The sequence below is a fragment of the Pholis gunnellus genome (assembly GCF_910591455.1).
Source record: "Pholis gunnellus genome assembly, chromosome: 14".
Taxonomy (NCBI): Eukaryota; Metazoa; Chordata; class Actinopteri; order Perciformes; family Pholidae; genus Pholis; species Pholis gunnellus.
This window is the reverse complement of record NC_136541.1, coordinates 11029526-11048356: the sequence shown is the minus strand read 5'-3', so window position 1 is coordinate 11048356 and position 18831 is coordinate 11029526. Positions and strand designations below refer to the sequence as shown.

The 18831-nt window shown below is 43.2% G+C and overlaps 2 protein-coding genes across 4 annotated transcripts; one reads left to right on the top strand and one right to left on the bottom strand.

Moving 5' to 3' along the window:
* Positions 1 to 483: 483 nt before the first annotated feature.
* Positions 484 to 8641, bottom strand: LOC306706278 (protein zyg-11 homolog). 3 transcript variants are annotated; one of them, XM_079173280.1, is made up of 14 exons: positions 8568 to 8641; positions 7227 to 7377; positions 6056 to 6855; positions 5766 to 5906; positions 4313 to 4489; positions 3967 to 4031; positions 3590 to 3689; positions 3277 to 3327; positions 2680 to 2841; positions 2534 to 2581; positions 2127 to 2327; positions 1982 to 2034; positions 1464 to 1561; positions 484 to 987 (listed from the first exon to the last, which is right to left on the bottom strand). In XM_079173280.1, exons 2-14 carry the CDS (start codon positions 7297 to 7299, stop codon positions 806 to 808), a joined length of 2151 nt encoding a protein of 716 aa, XP_079029406.1. In that variant the 5' UTR covers positions 7300 to 7377; positions 8568 to 8641; the 3' UTR covers positions 484 to 805. The 3 variants fall into 3 exon arrangements, with proteins under 3 accessions (XP_079029406.1, XP_079029404.1, XP_079029405.1); XM_079173278.1 differs by lacking the exon at positions 8568 to 8641 and adding an exon at positions 7855 to 7997; XM_079173279.1 differs by lacking the exon at positions 8568 to 8641 and adding an exon at positions 7855 to 7997 and having other exon boundaries at positions 2680 to 2838.
* Positions 8642 to 10294: 1653 nt separating this feature from the next.
* angptl1b (angiopoietin-like 1b) lies at positions 10295 to 18518 on the top strand (the record flags this gene model as incomplete). Its single annotated transcript, XM_079172562.1, has 5 exons — positions 10295 to 10415; positions 13724 to 14562; positions 15753 to 15946; positions 17069 to 17339; positions 18331 to 18518. Exons 2-5 carry the CDS (start codon positions 13761 to 13763, stop codon positions 18516 to 18518), a joined length of 1455 nt encoding a protein of 484 aa, XP_079028688.1. The 5' UTR covers positions 10295 to 10415; positions 13724 to 13760.
* Between the last annotated feature and the right edge of the window lie 313 nt (positions 18519 to 18831).

Sequence of the window (18831 nt, the reverse complement as noted above, 5' to 3'; positions counted from 1 at the left end):
CTGAATCACAAGCACCTGAAGTTTAGTAGATCCTTTCTATTCCTCTGGGGGGGGGGGGGGGGTTAAAAATGTCAAACGGATTTGACACTAGAAGTTGAACATGGTGGTAAAACTCAAATATTCATGAGAGGTTGTCAATTGACTTTTCAGAAGGATTTATTAATAGGCCAACTTAGAATAGACTCGATGCCTACGAGCAGTTTTCCAGCTGTATTACATAAAATATAATGAATTCAGCATCTAGGATACCAGGGAGGAGAGAGGGAGAGAACTTCCCTCAGCACAGAAAAGGTAAACACAGCAGATTCAGGTTGCTTTGGTATATTGCTACTTATGTATTATCTTGAATTTAAACGTCTGATTGAATATTTTACATAAACGGATCTTAAGACCAAAACAGCCCTGAAGCTACAGTACCAAAGCACCCTCTAGTGACTTGTGTTTGTTACATGCATGATTTACGACACAAGCTTTAGTCTCAAACTTCAGTTTATTTAGAATTTTTTTTTTTTACAGTCAAACTTTTTCATACTAAACAACAATTTGACCTCAGAATAGATAAAATATTAGGACTTTATATCCTGTCTGTAAACGTTTTTGCTTAAGGATTCATCAACAGTTTAAAAGTACCTCCTGAAAGAACTTTTTATAACCAGAGATTGTACAGCATTTATTCCACTGAACTTTAAATTCAAGCTGACTGACGTGAACTGTCTGTATCCAATACTGAATCTGCAACCTCACATTTAGCAGATTTTACTCACAGCTGAACAATAAACAAAAATTGTATTTCTTTGCACGTTTGTCAAGAGTTTCGAGACTCCATCGGTTTGTTGAAGGACCCTGAGTGACTCTGGTGTTTCTCTACTACACGCAAGATGCTGTCCGACAGTCCTTTAACGTCGCTGTGTGTGTCGGGATGTGCAGCCAAAGCCCTCAGAAGTTCAGTCACGCCGTCCTTCTCCATCATGCTGCTGTAATGTGAAGCTATAGCAGATGGAGAGACGCATTAACAACATGAGGGAAATGGAAGATTACAGAGATAGTCTCCCATAACTTGATCATTAATACACTGGAGAAGTCTTTGAGTCTATTTATTGTGGCAAATGTACTGATGAAAGTGACAGTCAGCTCTATTTTACATCAATATGTAGAGGGCGGCAACCAATGATTATTTTTGTTAATTAATCTGCAGATTATTTTCTAGTTTACTCTAAATCTTTAGAAGGTATTTAAGAATGTCCATCCCAGTTTCTCAAAGTCCAAGGAGACCTCTTTAAACTATTCAGTTTAGCCTTTTTTGTATACATTGTCTGTACTATCATTGCAGCTGAAATGCTGTACTGTAATACATGAGCAGTTCTGTTTGACAAATGAATGTATATAAATATGCCAACTCCTATAAAACCACCCATGTGCTCCCACCCCCTAATATCTCCCCAGCAGTCTGTCATGCTTCTTACTGTTTTGAATGCAGACCAGATGTATTGCCCAGACTGCCCACAGCTGCACTCCGGAGGGCTGCCAAGTCTGAAGCAGAGAGCAAAATGGACGGAACGATCTGGAATGTGGAAACAAGGAGATGGTCCGATCGGAGTAAAAATATTGAACTTTGAGTAATTCTGAGCATTTTTTTTGGGGGGGGGGGGGTTTAGTAAATTAACCGGACATTTCTTTCTTTCGCATCAAACACCAAGGGAATGTAAGTTTCCACTCGCAGAAAATAATTTAATACATTTCTAAAATTCGTTCTTGTGATTGTCTGGACTTTTTAACGGTACTGCAGGGTCTGTGTGACAAATCCCTATTTGACACCTCAGCAGATATCCAAATAAATGAGTCATCATATACACCAAATCAGTGAATTCAAATAAAGTTTTATGTAACATGTCTGATGTTGATGGCCAGAATGGCTTAATGCATTAAAAGCTATGCTACTTCTAAAATGCTTTCTATTTTGTCCAGTTTGAGTTCCTCTCACCTATAAGAGACCATTTCTTTCTCGAGTTGGGTCCATGTCATTATGGATGCATGCTGCAAAGAAAGAAAGAGAGACTTTGAAAAGAGCCAAAGGTGGATTTGACTCAGTTTTAAATGCAGATCAAAACTTTGCCTCTCACACACACCAGCTGCTTCAGTATGGTGCTGCGGAGCTCGTCGTCCAGGGTCCAGGCCTCTGGTCTGGAGACGAGCTGTGCCAGAGTCCCCCCTGCAAAGTAACGGACCCGCTGCTCCACCTGGTTGTCCTGCAGCAGGCTGAGGATGTGCTCCAACAGGTCTCCATCCATAAGGTCCGCCTGTAACACCTCCACCTCTGCTATGTTGTTCTGCAACACAGAGACAAATGATAGCAGTAATACGAGTGGTCTCGGGGCCCGAGACCCCTAATTGACACTTGACACCCCCTGAAAGTTGTTTTTTTTAAATATCGTCACTGGCAATTGTCCCTAAAAAGGTCATGCAGTACTGTGGCACACATGAAGAAAAAACCAATCTGGACTAATAACGGCACATAAAGACATACTGAACCCACCAGAAGGCCAAGAACTTTCTGCTGAATGGAAGGTTCAGTGTAGTAGGTCTGCAACATAAAAAAGGGACAGCATGAGACGATGTTTGTGTGTGTGTGTGTGCATTTCTGTATTAATGTGTCTCAGTGTATTTCTGGGGCTCTTCTACCTCAAGAACCTCCTCGTACAGCTCCAGGCCCTGGCACTCGATGAAATTGCGAGCAGCAGTGGGCATCTCATCCGTCAGGTTCCACAGAGCACTCAGGGCAAATTTCAGAGTGGAGTCCACCACTCCCACCATGGCTTTCTGCTGCACAATAGCCAGCAGCTGCTGTGGGATGGAGTAAATGAGTGGTGAAAACATGACACAGAGGGGAATAATAGAGAGGGACGAGGAGACATGTAACAGCCAAAAATGAAAAATAGTTTTTTTTTATTTATAGATAGAAAATATTAACTTCAGCTGTTACAATGTGCTGTGCAATAAGCAAAACAACTGACGTTTAGAGAGAAGCTTGATTGCTCACAAAGAAATATAGAGAGGTGTAATTGAATAATGAAGTAACAGTAAACCGTGAAGGACGAGTGCATGGAGCAACGAGTTGACAGTGACAAAATGAGTGTATATGCAGGGTAGGTAATGGAAAATCTAGAGGCTGAGGAAGACCGAGAGAGAGAGAACTAGAAATACACTCATGCATATCTAGTGCTAAGCCGGGGACGTTGTGCAAGTTTGAATCTAAATACCCTGAAAGTGTTAATGTACCTTAATGATGAAGACGTCCTTGCCGAGCTGAGCGGTCTCCTCTGTGGACAACTGCAAAAGTAATAATAGATGAGTGCTTCTTTGAATTCTACATATTGTCCCAAATGTCAAACTAGATCAAATTGAATACTTAACGCACAGGAAGACTGTAACTGGACTAAATGAAAGCGTAAACCTGACTGTTGTTGAAGCTATGTTGCCACAGAGGTACAGGAGGTGACTGACACACGGGGCTCTTAACAGGTGGGACTAACAGTTGCCATACTAGTTCCCTGCAGCAGACTAATGCACAGTAAGTGAGCAGTGTCTTGACCTTGGCCACCAGAATGGAGATGACAGCCACAGCCATCCTCTGAAGGGTAGGATCCTCGTGACTGCGCAGCCAGTTAATCACCAGCGTGGCTGCTAAATACCTAAACCATGATCACATTATGGATATAAGCGACACAGTATTGCACAAATATACCAGTGATGCACAGAGAAGCCTTGGTAGTTCAGGTCTGCACTTTTACATCTGGAGGAACTATTTCTTTTGGCACAAACGTTTCAAGAGAAAATATATTTTAGCTGGATCACAATTTGGTGGAAAAACACTGCGGGGCTTTTCTATGAGTGCACTGATGATGTTGGCTACTGCGTTATACCGTGAACCAGTACACCATATATTATAACTGTGAGAAAATAACTAACTTGTCAAATGGGACATCCTGAAGGATGTAGTCACTGCAGAGCGCCATCAGGCAGTTCTTTTGCACCTGCAGAGATGGAAACAGTTTACCAATTGAAGAACCATGGTTTTCAAAAAATATATGTATTTTATGTGTGTATATGGTTATGTGAAGTATCTACAAATACTGTCTGATGGTGGAAAAATGGGCGTGGTACCCAAATGCAGCAAATATTAAGTCAAAACCGGATGAATGGCACGCCAGCTGGTATAGCAAAAGCCACTCTGTGCCACATTTGCTGTGTAACTTCATCATATCTCACATCTTTATGGATCTGTTATCGAAAACACTGAGCACTGTCCCCTGACCTGTTGGTGGTTGGGGTAGGTCTTCATGGCGTACAGCAGCTGGGTGACAGTGGAGCTGATCAGGCTGACGGGCATGGCCACTGCCAGGTCCTGAGTGGTCAGGTTGAACACACACGCTGAGGCCACCAGGTGGACGTGCAGGGAGGTGGGGTGGCTCTGCATCCCACTCAGCACCAGCTACAGCAAACAAGAGGTTTATTTCAAAAGCGCATGTGCTTCAGAATAAGAAACAACTTCCTGTCAGTAGAGACGGTGATGGGACAGCTGTGAGAATCCATTGTACCCTTTATCAGCAAGGCTCTGCTAGAAACAGCCTCTTTACCTCCTCTTTCCCTCTCTCGACTAAATACAGTAATTATAATGTCGGGTCAGAGGACATTTTAACTTTAGCTGTACAGTTTGTTCAAACTAAGCTTGAAGATGAATGCTAGGCTGTTTACGAAGAGGATGTGTTACAAACACTTTTAAATCGATTGATTTGTCAGCTGTCAGCAGGTAGTGAGAGGAGCCTGGCTTGATCAGAGTCTATATATATATATATTTGGGATTGAGTTCAGGTGTGAGCCCTTTGAATTACCTGCAGCAGAACTTCAGGCTTTCTACTGGCAACAATAGTCTGAGTGTAAAAGTGAGTTTCCTTGCTCTTATTACATTTAGTTTGTTATGCTACATTAGAATGATTCACATTGTGTTGATTGTCAGTTATATAGGGCAGCCATATATATGCCTATGTATTAAATGTCTTGTATAGTGATACATTGATTGTGCAAGCCTTACCTGATTTTTAAATGCTACTTAATTAATTTTTTTGTATGTATAAAATATTGTGAATTACCGTGCTTATACTGTATGTTTATTTTTTTGGAAAGGTCTTCTTGCCAGGAAATCTTGATCTCTGACATTTCCCTTTCAAATAAATGAGTAACTAGTGAACAACAGCATCCCATCCTGCACAGAATAAGTGGAGATATTGTGCAACACTAGAATAAAACATTATACTGTACAAGGCAATTATTTAAGTATAATTCATTGTTTCTTACAACCTGGGTCCTATTATCGTTGTTTTGGCCATCATTCATATCCTAAAAAATCATTGCGGGGGTAAGGAACGGCATCATTCAGGTTTAACAATCCCCCAGGTTAACCTAATTTACGAAGGTGAGCAGCAAAATTATTACCCAAATGTTTTTTAAAACATCAATCACAGTTTACAGTCTGACATATTTTTGCGTGCCCAGTTTTCCTGCAATGAGGGGGATATATTAGTGACCTTGAAATAAAGTGGCTTAGATAATCTTTTCTAAATGATGGATGTTTTAGCAATTACTTTGAGAGAACAACGTAATCACAATCCATAAAAATGATGTCCAAAAGACCATAACAAGACCTGCGCTGCAACAAATAAAACTATGCTTTAAAGCTTTTGTTCAAACACACAAAGCTACGATAGTACCTCTAGCAAATCTGGCCGTGGTTTGTCAATGTCAGTGGTTAGATTGTAGAGATGGACGAGGGCCTCTCGGATGAAACACTCCCGGTCTCTGTACCTTCTCAGGGCCTCGCACACCTGGTTCTCATTAGCCTCTCCAGTTACCTGAACATACACAGAAGACCAGCGTTGTCAGAGAGAGGCAGGAAATGCGGCGGGCATTTTCCGTACACAAACAAATTGAGCCTCAAGTCAAAGACAAATGAGAAACGTATGTGAGGATCCAGACTCTGTGCCCGATGCTAGCTCCTTACTTTCAGGTTTTTCTTTGAAGACAGGGTGTCACAGGAGCTGGCACCGGTGGCTAGCAGGCCAAAGAAGACCAGTCCACCTCTGGCCTCCACAAACGCTCTGACTGCTGCTTCAGTGATTCTCTTCCGTCCAGAGATATCTAGAGAAACAAGGGAAGGGAGGATATTTGGACTCCCATCCAAAAGCTGCCGCACTGTCTCATCCCCGTCTCTCCCGTCACCGTCATCCTCAGCAAAATGGTCCTCTGAAAAGTCTAAATGCCTGACAGCGTGAAGTTGGCTGAGGACAAACAGCAACCTGGCAGGCGACATATCCAGCTGCCGCAGCTGGTGGGTGATCAAAGATCTCAGCGTGTTTTTGCAATCTAGGAGCGCGGTAAGCTTTGAGACGGCACTGCAGGAGATGTCCAGGCTCTCCAGCCTAGGGAGAGTGCAGATATCCTCGAGAACGGCATCAGTCAGGTCTGTGTTGGCAAGGTTGAGCGTTCGCAAGCCCTGCAGGGAGCTGAATCCAACACGGGTCCCTCCATCCTCCACCAGAGACTCCCAGTCCACATGTAGCCCAGTTAGGGACAACCTCTGTAGGCTGGATCTGCACTCAGGGTTGGAGGCCAGGCCTGAGATGATGTTTGCCCCGTTGAGGCCGCCAGGAACCCAGGAGGCGTCTAGTTCCTGGAGCCGGTGAGGGCAGAGGGCCAGGCGGAAAGCTTCTGCAGACACTGGACAGCATCGGATGGAAGCTCGGCGCAGGCGGAGCTCTTTGCAGTTTTGGAAAATCCCAACGGTTGTGTCATTCAGTATCCCTTGTAGAGAGAAGAAAACGAAGGAATGTTGTAGGAAAAATAGCATCAGTAAAGCCTCATTGATGTTGATGGAAAATACTTTTTGCAGTATTTCAGCCTGCCATAGTAGTCTACACTGAACTAATAATCATGTAAATGAAGGGGTAAGTGAAGGATAATGCTCTCCTGAGGCTGTAAATAGTCTTTGTTTATGTGCATGAAGAATTATAACTAACTGAAGATCATAGGTAAGACACATTTGTCGTGGTGTGAGATCATTGCTCCCTTTTCTACTAACTTGCCACAGAGGTACCATCCCTTGGCAGCTGCAGTTGCTCTCAGTTGGCGATATTGATAATGTAGGAGCCTTTCTTTCTGTCCTCCTGGCCTACCTTTAGCTGCCATCTTAAGCAGTAACTGGTCTGCCATCTCCTGTGGGAAAATTGGGGCCCAGCTGAGGCACATGGAGCCGTCTGCTCGCCTGCTGCACAGAGCGTCTAGGCTGCGGCACACCTGATCCAAGCAGAGGTCGTATAGAGGATCCTGCAACACATCAGCAGATATCTGTAAGAGTCATACGACCGCTCATAATGTAGGTGTAAACACAAGTTCAGTGATCTCAAATTACTGAAACAAACATTACATAATATATTGAAAATCAATTTGGGTGAGCTATTAATCTTGACCAGGGTGTAAATTATCTATCATATATTTTAGAGGTTATTGTTTGTGCACATTAAGTACATGTGTGAAGGACGTGCGGTGACAGTTGTCTCGTCTTTCTCGGGGGCTGAACAGATCCACAGTGACACAGGATCTCTAACGCTGCAGGAGACTAATATTATCCACAGCACTGCACACAAGTAAAGCCCGTTTAAATCCCCTAATCCAAGCGGTCTCTGGAGGGCACCGTGGACAAAAGCAATGACTCCTACAGCGGTCTATAGCATGCGTTAACAACAAAGGTCAGACAGTCAAACGTTGTCAACATTTTACAGAAGGGGACGAGGTCAAACTCACCATACTTGGAAAAAGAAACTAGTCGTCAGGGAAATTAACAAAAAAAAAAGAAATGCAAGACGTCGTTCAGAAATATTTTGAATTAAAAAAACGTCATTATCTTAATGAATTCTTCCCTGTGAATCAAAGTAAAAGTTATGAAATCCTCTGTTTTGTTTACGGGTCGTTGTTGCTAACCGTCGAGTATTAACAGGTACCAACGTGACAAGATTGCCGCCTCCTATTGGCCAATACGCATGACGTCATCGAGGGCTCGTTTGAAGGTATGCTGTTTGTTTCTGCTAAAACTCTTTAGTTTGAATCCCTATTTACTCGACTTTAAACCATATATTTTATCCGCTGCAGCTTACTTCCTTTCGCATTCATACAGACAGTGGGAGAATGTCGATGTCTAAGTACATTTACTGCACTTAAGTACAAGTTACTTGTAGCCTAATTACTTGAGTATTTACATTTTGTGCAACTTTAAAATAGTTTTACTCCACTAACTTACATCTCAGAGGCAAATGTTGTTTACTACTCCACTACATTTGTCTGACAGTTTTATGACAAGTTACTTTTTAGATTATAATGTTTTATACCCTTCTTGTCCAGTGAAAACGATGCATCTCCAAATTTGGCGATTTTTAATTGTAGTAAAACAATGACAGGGACATTTCTGCATAACAAGTACTTTTTACTTTGATACAGTACATTTTGCTGATTATACTTACATACAATCACTTAAGTGTGGTTTTGATGGCAGCACTTTAACTTGTAGTGGAGTATTTACACAGTGTGGCATCGATACTTTTACTAAGTAAATTATCTGAATACTTCGTCTTCCACCACTGCATACAGTACTTCCATTTCAGATTAAAGCAATGGACATGCAACAACTATGATGATGAAGGTGGTAATAAACGTTTTTAGCCACAAGGAGGGGCTCACAGAGAGAGCTGGATTTGAACCAATGTGGCAGCTTAGTTATAGAGACATGTGGATTTTCCATGCTAAACAATTAATTCCTTAATACAAAGGCCCAAACTCACATGTTGTACCAACAAAAACTATCAGCAGGGATGTAAGCAGACTTTCTAAGGGGCAGCAAAAGGGACTCCTCAACTGAATACACTTACATTTTGTGGAAAAGGACCTTACTGAAGTATCTGTCCAATGTGACATTGGGCATTATAAGACGTTTTTAAAAAATCAGCAAATTTCTCTCGTATCCCTTAAGTGTACATGAATTATGAGCAGTTCCCCCAAAGAGATTTTTCTTTCATATCCTTTTACTTCACTTGGGACCCCTCAGATATATCCTGTGACCCCTTAGGTGAGCCCGAGCCCCAGATTGTGAAACACTGATCTAGACTACACAATAGTGGGGCTTGTTAAATGTGACGCAGATACCGTTAGATTTCCAGGCATGGGTTGAATTAGCCCAAAATGTATTTTTTAGCTTCTTTTCAGTAACCGCTTCCTCCAAACACATGTTCTTCTATATATGATTTATTTAAATTGGACAACCCCTATTATATACAAACGACTGCCGACACATGCTCTCAATCACGCATAGGCAAACACATGCTCTCATAGATTCACACGCACACACGCACACGCGCACACATACACACACACACACACACACACCTTTGTGAATGTCCTGCCTCAGTTGCTCATGAGCAAATTTGTCCTCCCACATGTTAAAGTATGTCTCCCCATGCAGAGAATCCCCATGCATCAAAGCCCGTGCTTCCTCCTCGATCCAAAACATTTAGCTGAGGGCCGTTCTTTTTTTGTCTGCAAAGCCCTCTGCTTATTGTCCTCATAACCAAATAAACACAGCTGCCAATAGCTCTTGGATTGTCACAAGAGACACCCCCATATATGGAGTAAAGAGATGCTCATCCGAAACAGAGCTCTTTATTTAAAATTCAAAAGCTACTGGATCGCCAGAATCACTCAGTCATTAGATTAGATCTGATGGGAAACAGCTTTGCGAGGAGGATGAGAAACTGTAGTTACATGAATGAAGCAGACGTGCATGTGTGTGTGTGTTAAAGAAAGGAAAAAAAAGAGAGTTTATGTGCATGTCATCAACTTCTACAAGCCTGGCAGACAAATTGTGTGTGTGAGAGACAATATAGTAAACCCTGTAAACAAGACCATATGAGATCGATATGATGACAGCTAGACTGATTTTGCTGACTCCCAGCCAATCTGATTCATCACTTAGTTTTTCATTTGTGGCGGAATCTTATATTAGGAGGAGTCTTTTCTTTCATCAGAGGAAGAGGGCAGAGCCAAGCCTCCCCTCTGCTCAAACTACGGAGAAAATCACACCATTAGCCTCCCTCTTTCTGCATATGGACCACCCTCCACTGTTCTCCTAGTGGACAGTGTTCGCTTGTGCCATAGCTGTATGCAGGCCTTCACTCTCAATGAGAGCAAAGACAGAAGGAGACTGAGAGTGAGAGGAGGAGAATGGAGAGCATGAATCTGCATCGGAAACACAACTGAGACACCAAGCCGGGTCGTACCTGCACCTCCTGGGCTGCTGACTGAACTCACTGACACAGGTAAGAGTTTCATTTTTTTCATTTCTGTGTTCAGGTTTATTGTGAAATTAACGTGTGTTTTTGGAAAAATATTAAAACGGCTGAAAATAAAAAAAAGCAATTACAGATCAAATTAAAGTTAATGTGGAGCAATGAAGCTAGGTAGACATATTAGATGGAAGGAGTAATCTAGACATCCATGACTCTTATAAAGAAATATGTAGTGACTGAAATGCTGACATTAAAGAAACCATTTGAGCATTTTCAAGTAATTTATTTGTTTTTAAAATTCCATGTGTACATGTTGTGTAAACGGCGTGATCATATTCATACAGTACAAAGCTCATGCATCATGTCGTCCCCTCAGCAGACGAAACTAATTAGTGGCACCATCAGAATAACTTGTGGGCTGATTGGCGCAGTCCGTAAAATCTGATGGCCAGGAGCAAAAGCCACAACAAAGTTAGACTGGAAAAACTTTACTTTCCGATGTGCAATTAATTCATGCTGTATGTTGAAATAAAGTTGTAGACAAATTAGGGGATGCAAGTGTGGCCTTCCCGGGGCTTTTTGAGGGTTTCGATGTAGCAGAATAGAGGATCTTTACGAGTCGGACTCAGTGGTACCAACTCTTCTGGGAAAACCAGCCACCACAAAGTTTGACCTGTCTGGTTGCAAGGACTGCATTAATCAGGTCAGGTCTGGCTCTCAGCGAGGAGTAGGAGAAAATGCCATTTTACTAAATCAACAAAAAATCACGGCTGCTGCGGTTGACTTGATGAAGACCAGCAGGGTGTGAACGACGGAGAGAAACCTGGTGGTTATAACTGCCGATGAGATCCAAACCTCTGGCTGAGGAGCCTCTGTGTAAACACTGTCACTCCTGTCAGGCCGGGGCCTGTGAGATTCATATTGTGGGGTTGGAGACGTGCAGACGGGCCAATTGCTGAGACCGAGCTATTGAAGGGGATGACCTGTGATTATGGAAAGACAGGGAAAAGAACTCCCTCGGGTAATAATCACTGACTCACAGTGCCAAGGTGTTTCTGAGCGCTGACACATGGCCCGTTTTCCTTAAAGTGCCCTCAGATGATTTATAATCTATGACAAATACTGCAGCTTCTTCCATATGTTATGGGCTGCAGGCACTTTCTTTTGCTGCTGAAATGTTGCGCTATTAAAAGTTAATGTTGGCTCAGACACTTTTCTTCTGTCAATAAATCATTGTGCTTTAAAACACAAAAACATTGTTATATATTCTCTTGACGCATAGTTGTTCCCACCACAATGATAAAAAGTGTACTGTTCTGCTACAGCGGCAGTTTGAGTTTAGGTAATGCTCTGGGATCTGTCCCATTAACTGTGGTCTGGCCTCTTCAGTGCAACTAAACATCAAGAGGAGACCACAGAAACTATTCAAAGCCCCTGCTGTCTCTGTCTTGGACTCATTTAATCCTGCTTCTTTGGCATCTGTTAAAATCCTCAGCGGTTTTGTTTTGATGTGCTCTGATAGGAAGAGGTTCATATCATGAAGGTTTCTCAACCCTCTTGGTCATATTCCCCAGACTCCACCTTCAGGTTGGATTTGGACCTATTTCAGCCTGAAGTTGGCTCACCATTAGCTCCACTTCCAGAGCCAAGCGGGAATATGGGGCAAGGGATCGTTCACTTTTTGAACGTCACCCACCACTGCTCCATTAGTTGTGCTGTCGAAACCAATAAGCTCAAAACACAAGCTTTCCTTCCAGAAATAGATTCCAGAAAACATTACTCATAAATCAGGGATTCCTGCTCCCCCTGCTGCACCTTGAATATATAAATTTATTTTATTCCTCATCAAATTCAAATGTTTCTCTTTGGGCCAGCCAGGCAGAAATGGCAGAAGTTAACATGAGCCAGTGAGGCCCAATGATGACCACCTGTTGACTTTTAGCATTTTACTCATTACTGATATATACATTTCTACACCTCATGAATACTGGCAGCTCATACTATCCCATTAAAGTGATATAGTCAATGTCATCCATGGCCACATTAATGCAATTTTCTATCAAATATTTTCACTTTCAGTCAAATCATTTGTCAGACAGAGGTATTTATTTTTTTACACACGAGTCAGTGCAGGTACACTGAAAGGCTATAGGGGAGGTTCATGGAAGGTCTGAGCAGGAGATCTACAGAAATATGAAAAACAGATCTTAGCACTTGCCCACACCCAGACACCTGATACAGATGTGGTGAGGACCGTAATGACAGAGAACCCATGAGGGACTGTAGTGAAAATCAGACTTACGATAACAGATTTGAGGTGGATGGGAGGCACTGCTTTTACTCCTCCACGCGTGTGAGGGGAAATCTACCAGGGGCTGGACTGTCTGTTGATATGTGAAACCTTTGACTTTACTGCTTTAATGCTCACTTACTCCATGATTAAGCAAGATGCTTGTGCTGAGTCTTGACTGGAAGCTCTCTCTTGAATCATGCAAAATGAGCTGTAACAAAAAGGAAACTTTGTTGGACCACATTAAAGAATACGTCTAATGAATGGTTACAGCATTATCCTGTGCCATACCGCCACTGTTGTCCAAAAACTACCCAAAAACCATTGAGCCACACCGTTGCACTGGGTGACATCTTCCTTTGTTGTGATAGACATAGCACTGCAGTTTATATACCCCTAAACCACCAAATGTATATTAATCTGTGGCTGAAAATAGTCCTACAAAAATGCTTGTTTTAGGAAATTGCTGCCTTTTCTACACAGCCATGCCAGCGGCTCTGTGAGGCTGAACTTCGGCACAGTGTTGCTTTGAGCTAAATGATAACATTAGCATGCTAGCATGCTAACAATGGCAATTTTAACATGCTGATGTTTAGCAAATAGAATGTTGTTCACATCACAGTTCTGCTTATTTTCATGCTTACACTTAACACTAAACACAAAGTACTCTTGGGGCTGAATATCATTGTGCAAGTTTTAGAAAATAGCAAGTAATTAGCTATAAGCCAAATTTTGACCTGAAATTTGTTTGCCAAAATCATGCGCCAAAGTGATTACAGTTCATTCTCAGGGGAACATGAATGTGTGCACCAAATTGCATGACAAGTGTTGACATATTTCACAAAAATGGTGGACCGACTAACCGACAGAGCCGCATTTCTTTCCTGCAAAATGTTTTAAAGATTCACGTCTTCAGTAGGAACCAATGGTTCCAATTGGTTGACACATAGTTTTGGTCTTTTTTAAATTCATTGACAATAAGTGTAATATAATAACACCAACTTGTCCTGATGTAAAATGTCCTGTACTTCTCTTTCCTTTTTTATAGATCTTTAGCTTGTTTGTTGATAGAGAGAGGAGGAACCATGGGACCCGGAACATGGAGCATATTTATTCTGTTTTGTCTGTCTTTCTGGGGCAACAGCCAAGCCCTCACAAAGCACCCCATCCTCTCCAGGATACGAAGGGCCCCAGAGGCCAATGGAGAAAGCCAGAAGTGCTCCTACACCTTCCTGGTCCCTGAGCAGAAGATCACAGGACCCATCTGTGCCGCCCGCGGCTATTCAACCGACAAGGACCGAGTGACCCGCCTGGATGTGGCTGCAGTGCGCGACCTTATGTCAAAGCAGCATAGGGAGATGGAGACCTTGAAGCTGGTGGTGGATGTGGATGGCAACTTGGTGAATGAGATGAAGCTGTTGAGGAAAGAGAGCAGGAACATGAACTCTAGAGTGACGCAGCTCTACATGCAACTGCTGCACGAGATCATCAGGAAGAGAGACAACTCACTGGAGCTGGCACAGCTGGAGACGCGCATCCTCAACGCCACCACCGAGTCACTGCGCCTGGGATCCAGGTACAGGGAACTGGAGGCCAAATTCGCAGCCCTGTCTGCAGTAGTGAACAACCAGTCAGTGCTGATTGGAGCCCTGGAGGAGCGTTGTATGCAGGTGTACAGCCGCAGGCATGACCAGCCACCTTTGGGACCTCCACTTGTGCAGGTGGTGCCCGAGAACATTCCTGTTAATGTGCCACGTTTCACCAATGAGATCCAGAGGGACAACACCCGAATGTTTGCCCGGGAAAGGGGCTCTCGCTCAGAGCCGTCACCCACCAGTGGCACCTTGGAAGTTCAGAAACCTCCACATAGAAACTTCAGCGCTGAAGGTGAGGGGATGAGTTAGTGGGGGATCCATCCATCCATCCATCCATTAATTTGTATTAATTTATTCATTGATTCAGTCACAAAGTCTTGGTAAAATATATAGCTGTCATGAGTTTCCATGCCAACCATAACAAAATAATAAACACTGTGTTTAAATACAGCTGCAGGTGAGCCATTGGCCTTATTTTTAAAGGTTAAAGATTTGCAGATTCAGCTGGAGCTCTGCTTCCCGCTCAACAGAAAGAACACAAACCTGAATGGAAATAAAAATGTTGTAACGTCTCGACTGAGGCAGGGGACTTAAAGCAAAGCAAAGAAAGACCTAACCAGTGCGATTTTGCTCATCAACAAAAATTCCTGACGCATTTGGATTGCCTTCGCCCAAGAATAACAAAGTGTGTAGGATTTCAGTGCAGCTGTGTATGAAAATGATCCCTTACAAGACTGTTCCATTGCATGTGAGATGTAGACAAAACCCAGGCTGGCGTGATAGGCTCCTGCAAACCACAAAGTAGAGGCACTGGTCTACTTCATGAAGTGAATGGACTATACCTTTATTATTTCATTATTAGCCAGGAGACTCACTGCTACATGTGCTTTTAATTAAAAATCTTCCAACGGGAATGTTGAACTACCTTGAAAAAAAGGCATATATCAGTTTCTAAATGCTAGGTTAACAAGATGCATTTTTTATTTTAACTCAAATGAAGGCAAGTCATTTCTTATTAAATTGACTTTATTTGCCCCACTCCCATCTGCTGTTCTGGGAGGACCTATATATATATATATATATATATATATATATATATGTGTATTTTGTATTGTTCTGTCTGTTGTTTACTGTTTTTTCCTACTTGTTTAGCCCTCTGTCAGACATTGACTTCAATGCCTCCTCATCATCATGTAAACTCATGATGTTGTCTCAGTGCCCTGGTAACAAAAAATGCCCTACAAAGCCAAAATGCAGTAACTAGATAATGGATAGAAAATTGTCTGCTAAAAGCAAACTAGCCAAGCTTAGTGCCCAAAAGTCTTAACACAGATATTTGTTTTCTTTTTGTTTGGGGATGGGGTTGGTGGTAATTATCCCAAACACACCTTCTATTCAGAACTATTTAGAAGTTACACACTTTGTTACAAACTTCCCTGTCTGTCTTACCACCTGCCTCCCTCTCTTGTTCTTGTCCTTTAGGCCCGTTCAGAGACTGTCTCGCGGCGCAGGAAGCGGGTCACAGCACCAGCGGCATGTACCTGATCAAACCAGACGAAGCTGAGAGGCCCGTCCAGGCCTGGTGTGAACAGGATATAGACAACGGGGGCTGGACTGTAATCCAGAGCAGGAGAGACGGCTCCGTTAACTTCTTCAGGAACTGGGACAACTACAAGGTGATGACATATGACACTTCCCCCCCAGCCCTGTTTTTCTTATTTTTCTCTCACCTCCTGAGCCAGCCTGAATATTTGGGTCATCCAGAGACGACGGGAGTGCCGTTATATGACCCGTCTAGAGGAAGCATCTGGGTTCATTGGGACTATTTCCTGGGCCAGAATCCTTGTGTTTTCACTTACTGTAAAATATAACGCCCCGTCAGCAGCGCTATTCGTCCAAGGTCATATGGTTTGAGATTCCCATTATGAAACATTAGATGACCCACAAGGAAGGTATGTTCCACAGCTCAATATGCAGGCGTTTCTTTCCAAAACCGCTTCTCCTATGGTGCCTTCCTGGATGGATGGCTACTTGGCTTACTACACCACACCGTATAGACCCTCTCATCAAAGCCCTGTGAGAATGAGCTGGAGTATATCGCTGCTGGCAGCCCCGGTGATCCAGTGTTCCATTCAGCCCGGCCAGGCTTGTGTATGTGTAACTGGAAGCTAAATTGCTCTCTTCAACATTGATTTGCTTCTGCAGTCTCCCACAAAGCCACCACATGTACACACGCACACACACAGCACCGGAGAGAAGACCCTGCACTGAAACCCTACATCAGTCATCATCTGCTGGCTCACCCGGCTAATCCACAATCACAAACCTCAAAACTCCTCTACCAAGTGAAGTGTTCTGGAGGCACATGGCCAGATGTAGATTGCTCGCGGATATTCAGCACGAGCGCCCAGGCCAGTTTCGCCATTAACCACGATCCAAGAGCTCTTCTGGGTTTGAGCGATGAACCAGCATTCTGACGTTGGATGGTTATTTTCCCGCATAAACACTACAACATGTCTTTTTTAGGAATTTCAAAGACAGGGGAGCATTCTTTTCCCACATCTTCTTTCTTTTGAAGTTTTGTAGTTTGTCTCAACTGCAGAACCAAGACCAGAACGTCATCAAAAAGAAAATTCTCATTTGTTCTGTAACAATCCGACAGCCTCGTCCCCAAGGGGGTTTTAAGTTCCTAAACAATTCTCATGTTTCTAAACTCCTCAGGCTACCACATGAAAAACAATGCTCATTATTTTCTGTAATCTTCCTCTAACCTTCCTTTTAATCTTCCTTTGACGCAGAGCGGCTTTGGCAACATAGACGGGGAATACTGGCTCGGTCTGGAAGGCATCTACAACCTGGGGAGGCAGGAGGACTACAAGCTGCTGGTGGAGATGGAGGACTGGATGGACAAGAAGGTCTACGCTCAGTACAGCAGCTTCCATCTCGAGCCTGAGAGCGAGGGTTACCGCCTGCGGCTGGGCACCTACCAGGGCAACGCCGGGGACTCCCTGAGCAGCCACAACGGCAAACCGTTTACTACTCTGGATCGAGACAAGGATGCATTCGCAGGTAAATAAACACGGGGGCCCTTTGAAGTGCATCATGATGTTCTATTGGAATTTCAAGTTTCTCCTTTAATAATCTGATATTGGAATTATTAGGTGCTCCCTGTGATCTGAGTGGATACAAAGATTTAAAGTTTTCACATCCTATTAAGCAAAACTGACGTAAAGTAAAGTAAAATCAGACATCATCACATTCTTGAAATGTTTATCCGTGAAGACCAATTGAATCCTTCCCGCAATTGCCTGCAACACCTCTCACACTTTTCCGTCTATTGTTGTGAGCATGTCGGCGCTCGCAAGCTCTCTTCGTTTGCAAACACTGTGAAAACCAGAAACGGTTACATGAAGAACAAGTGGCAACCTCCAGTGCTGAAAAATGGAGCCAACTCTAAAGTGTCAAAACGGAAGTTCTTTCAAATGGCTACTTGAAGCTGGCTCCAAAAGCGAGTGAATCCCCATAAACCCTCATGTTAAAATGCCCGACTTTACAGCAGAAATATACATGTTTACAGCCTGGTACAAAAACGCTTATGGTCTCCATCGCTAATTTACACATTCATGAATGATTTACATATAGCTCACTGTTTTTTATATTATATTAGGCTTAATGTTAGGTATGACAGGTGGGTGCCGTCTCAGGTTGCTAGCAGCTAGCTGTTTGCATTGCTGCTTCACCCGGCGCGCCTCTGCAACGATTCACCTCTTTACCTCTTTTTAGAGTTAGGCTGTGTCGTCACTGCCAAAGATGGCGACGGCTGGTTCTTCAGACACCTATTGATGACATCACGGAGACTACGTCCATATTTTATTCAGTCTATGGTCTGCATCAAGACGCCGAGGGCTACTGCCCAGATGTCAATATTTGAGGCTATGGGAGTGAGACCTTGCTGAATATAGATGTTTTCTGAAGACACATACCTTTTGAATCATTTTCTGTGTGAAAAACATACTTCCTCATACAGCTAATCATAACCATTCCTGTCTCTCTACAACAGGTAACTGTGCCCATTTCCACAAAGGAGGCTGGTGGTACAACGCCTGCGGCCAAGCTAATCTCAACGGTGTATGGTACACCGGAGGCGTTTACCGCAGCAAATTCCAAGATGGGATCTTCTGGGCGGACTACGGCGGAGGCTTCTACTCTATGAAGTCTGTCCGTATGCTGATCAGGCCCATAGACTGAGGAGATACTGCAAGCCAGGCTGGTCCAGGGGTAACTGTGGAGGCCAGGGGCAAACTTGAACCTCATTCTGTGACTGTATATGTCATCAGCAATTGGTTGATCCTAGACAGAAGAACTACACCTATGGAGATTACCAACCACCAGTAGTGACTTGAACTGCCTCCTGTTACAGACATGAACTCTGCGTGAAACATTGTTCTCTTTATAGCATAATAGATACACATAGAGGGATTTAGGGGACATGATGACTGTTTAAAGTAAGCCATACAGCTCTTTTAATAACCAAATACATATGATGTTGAAGGGATAATTA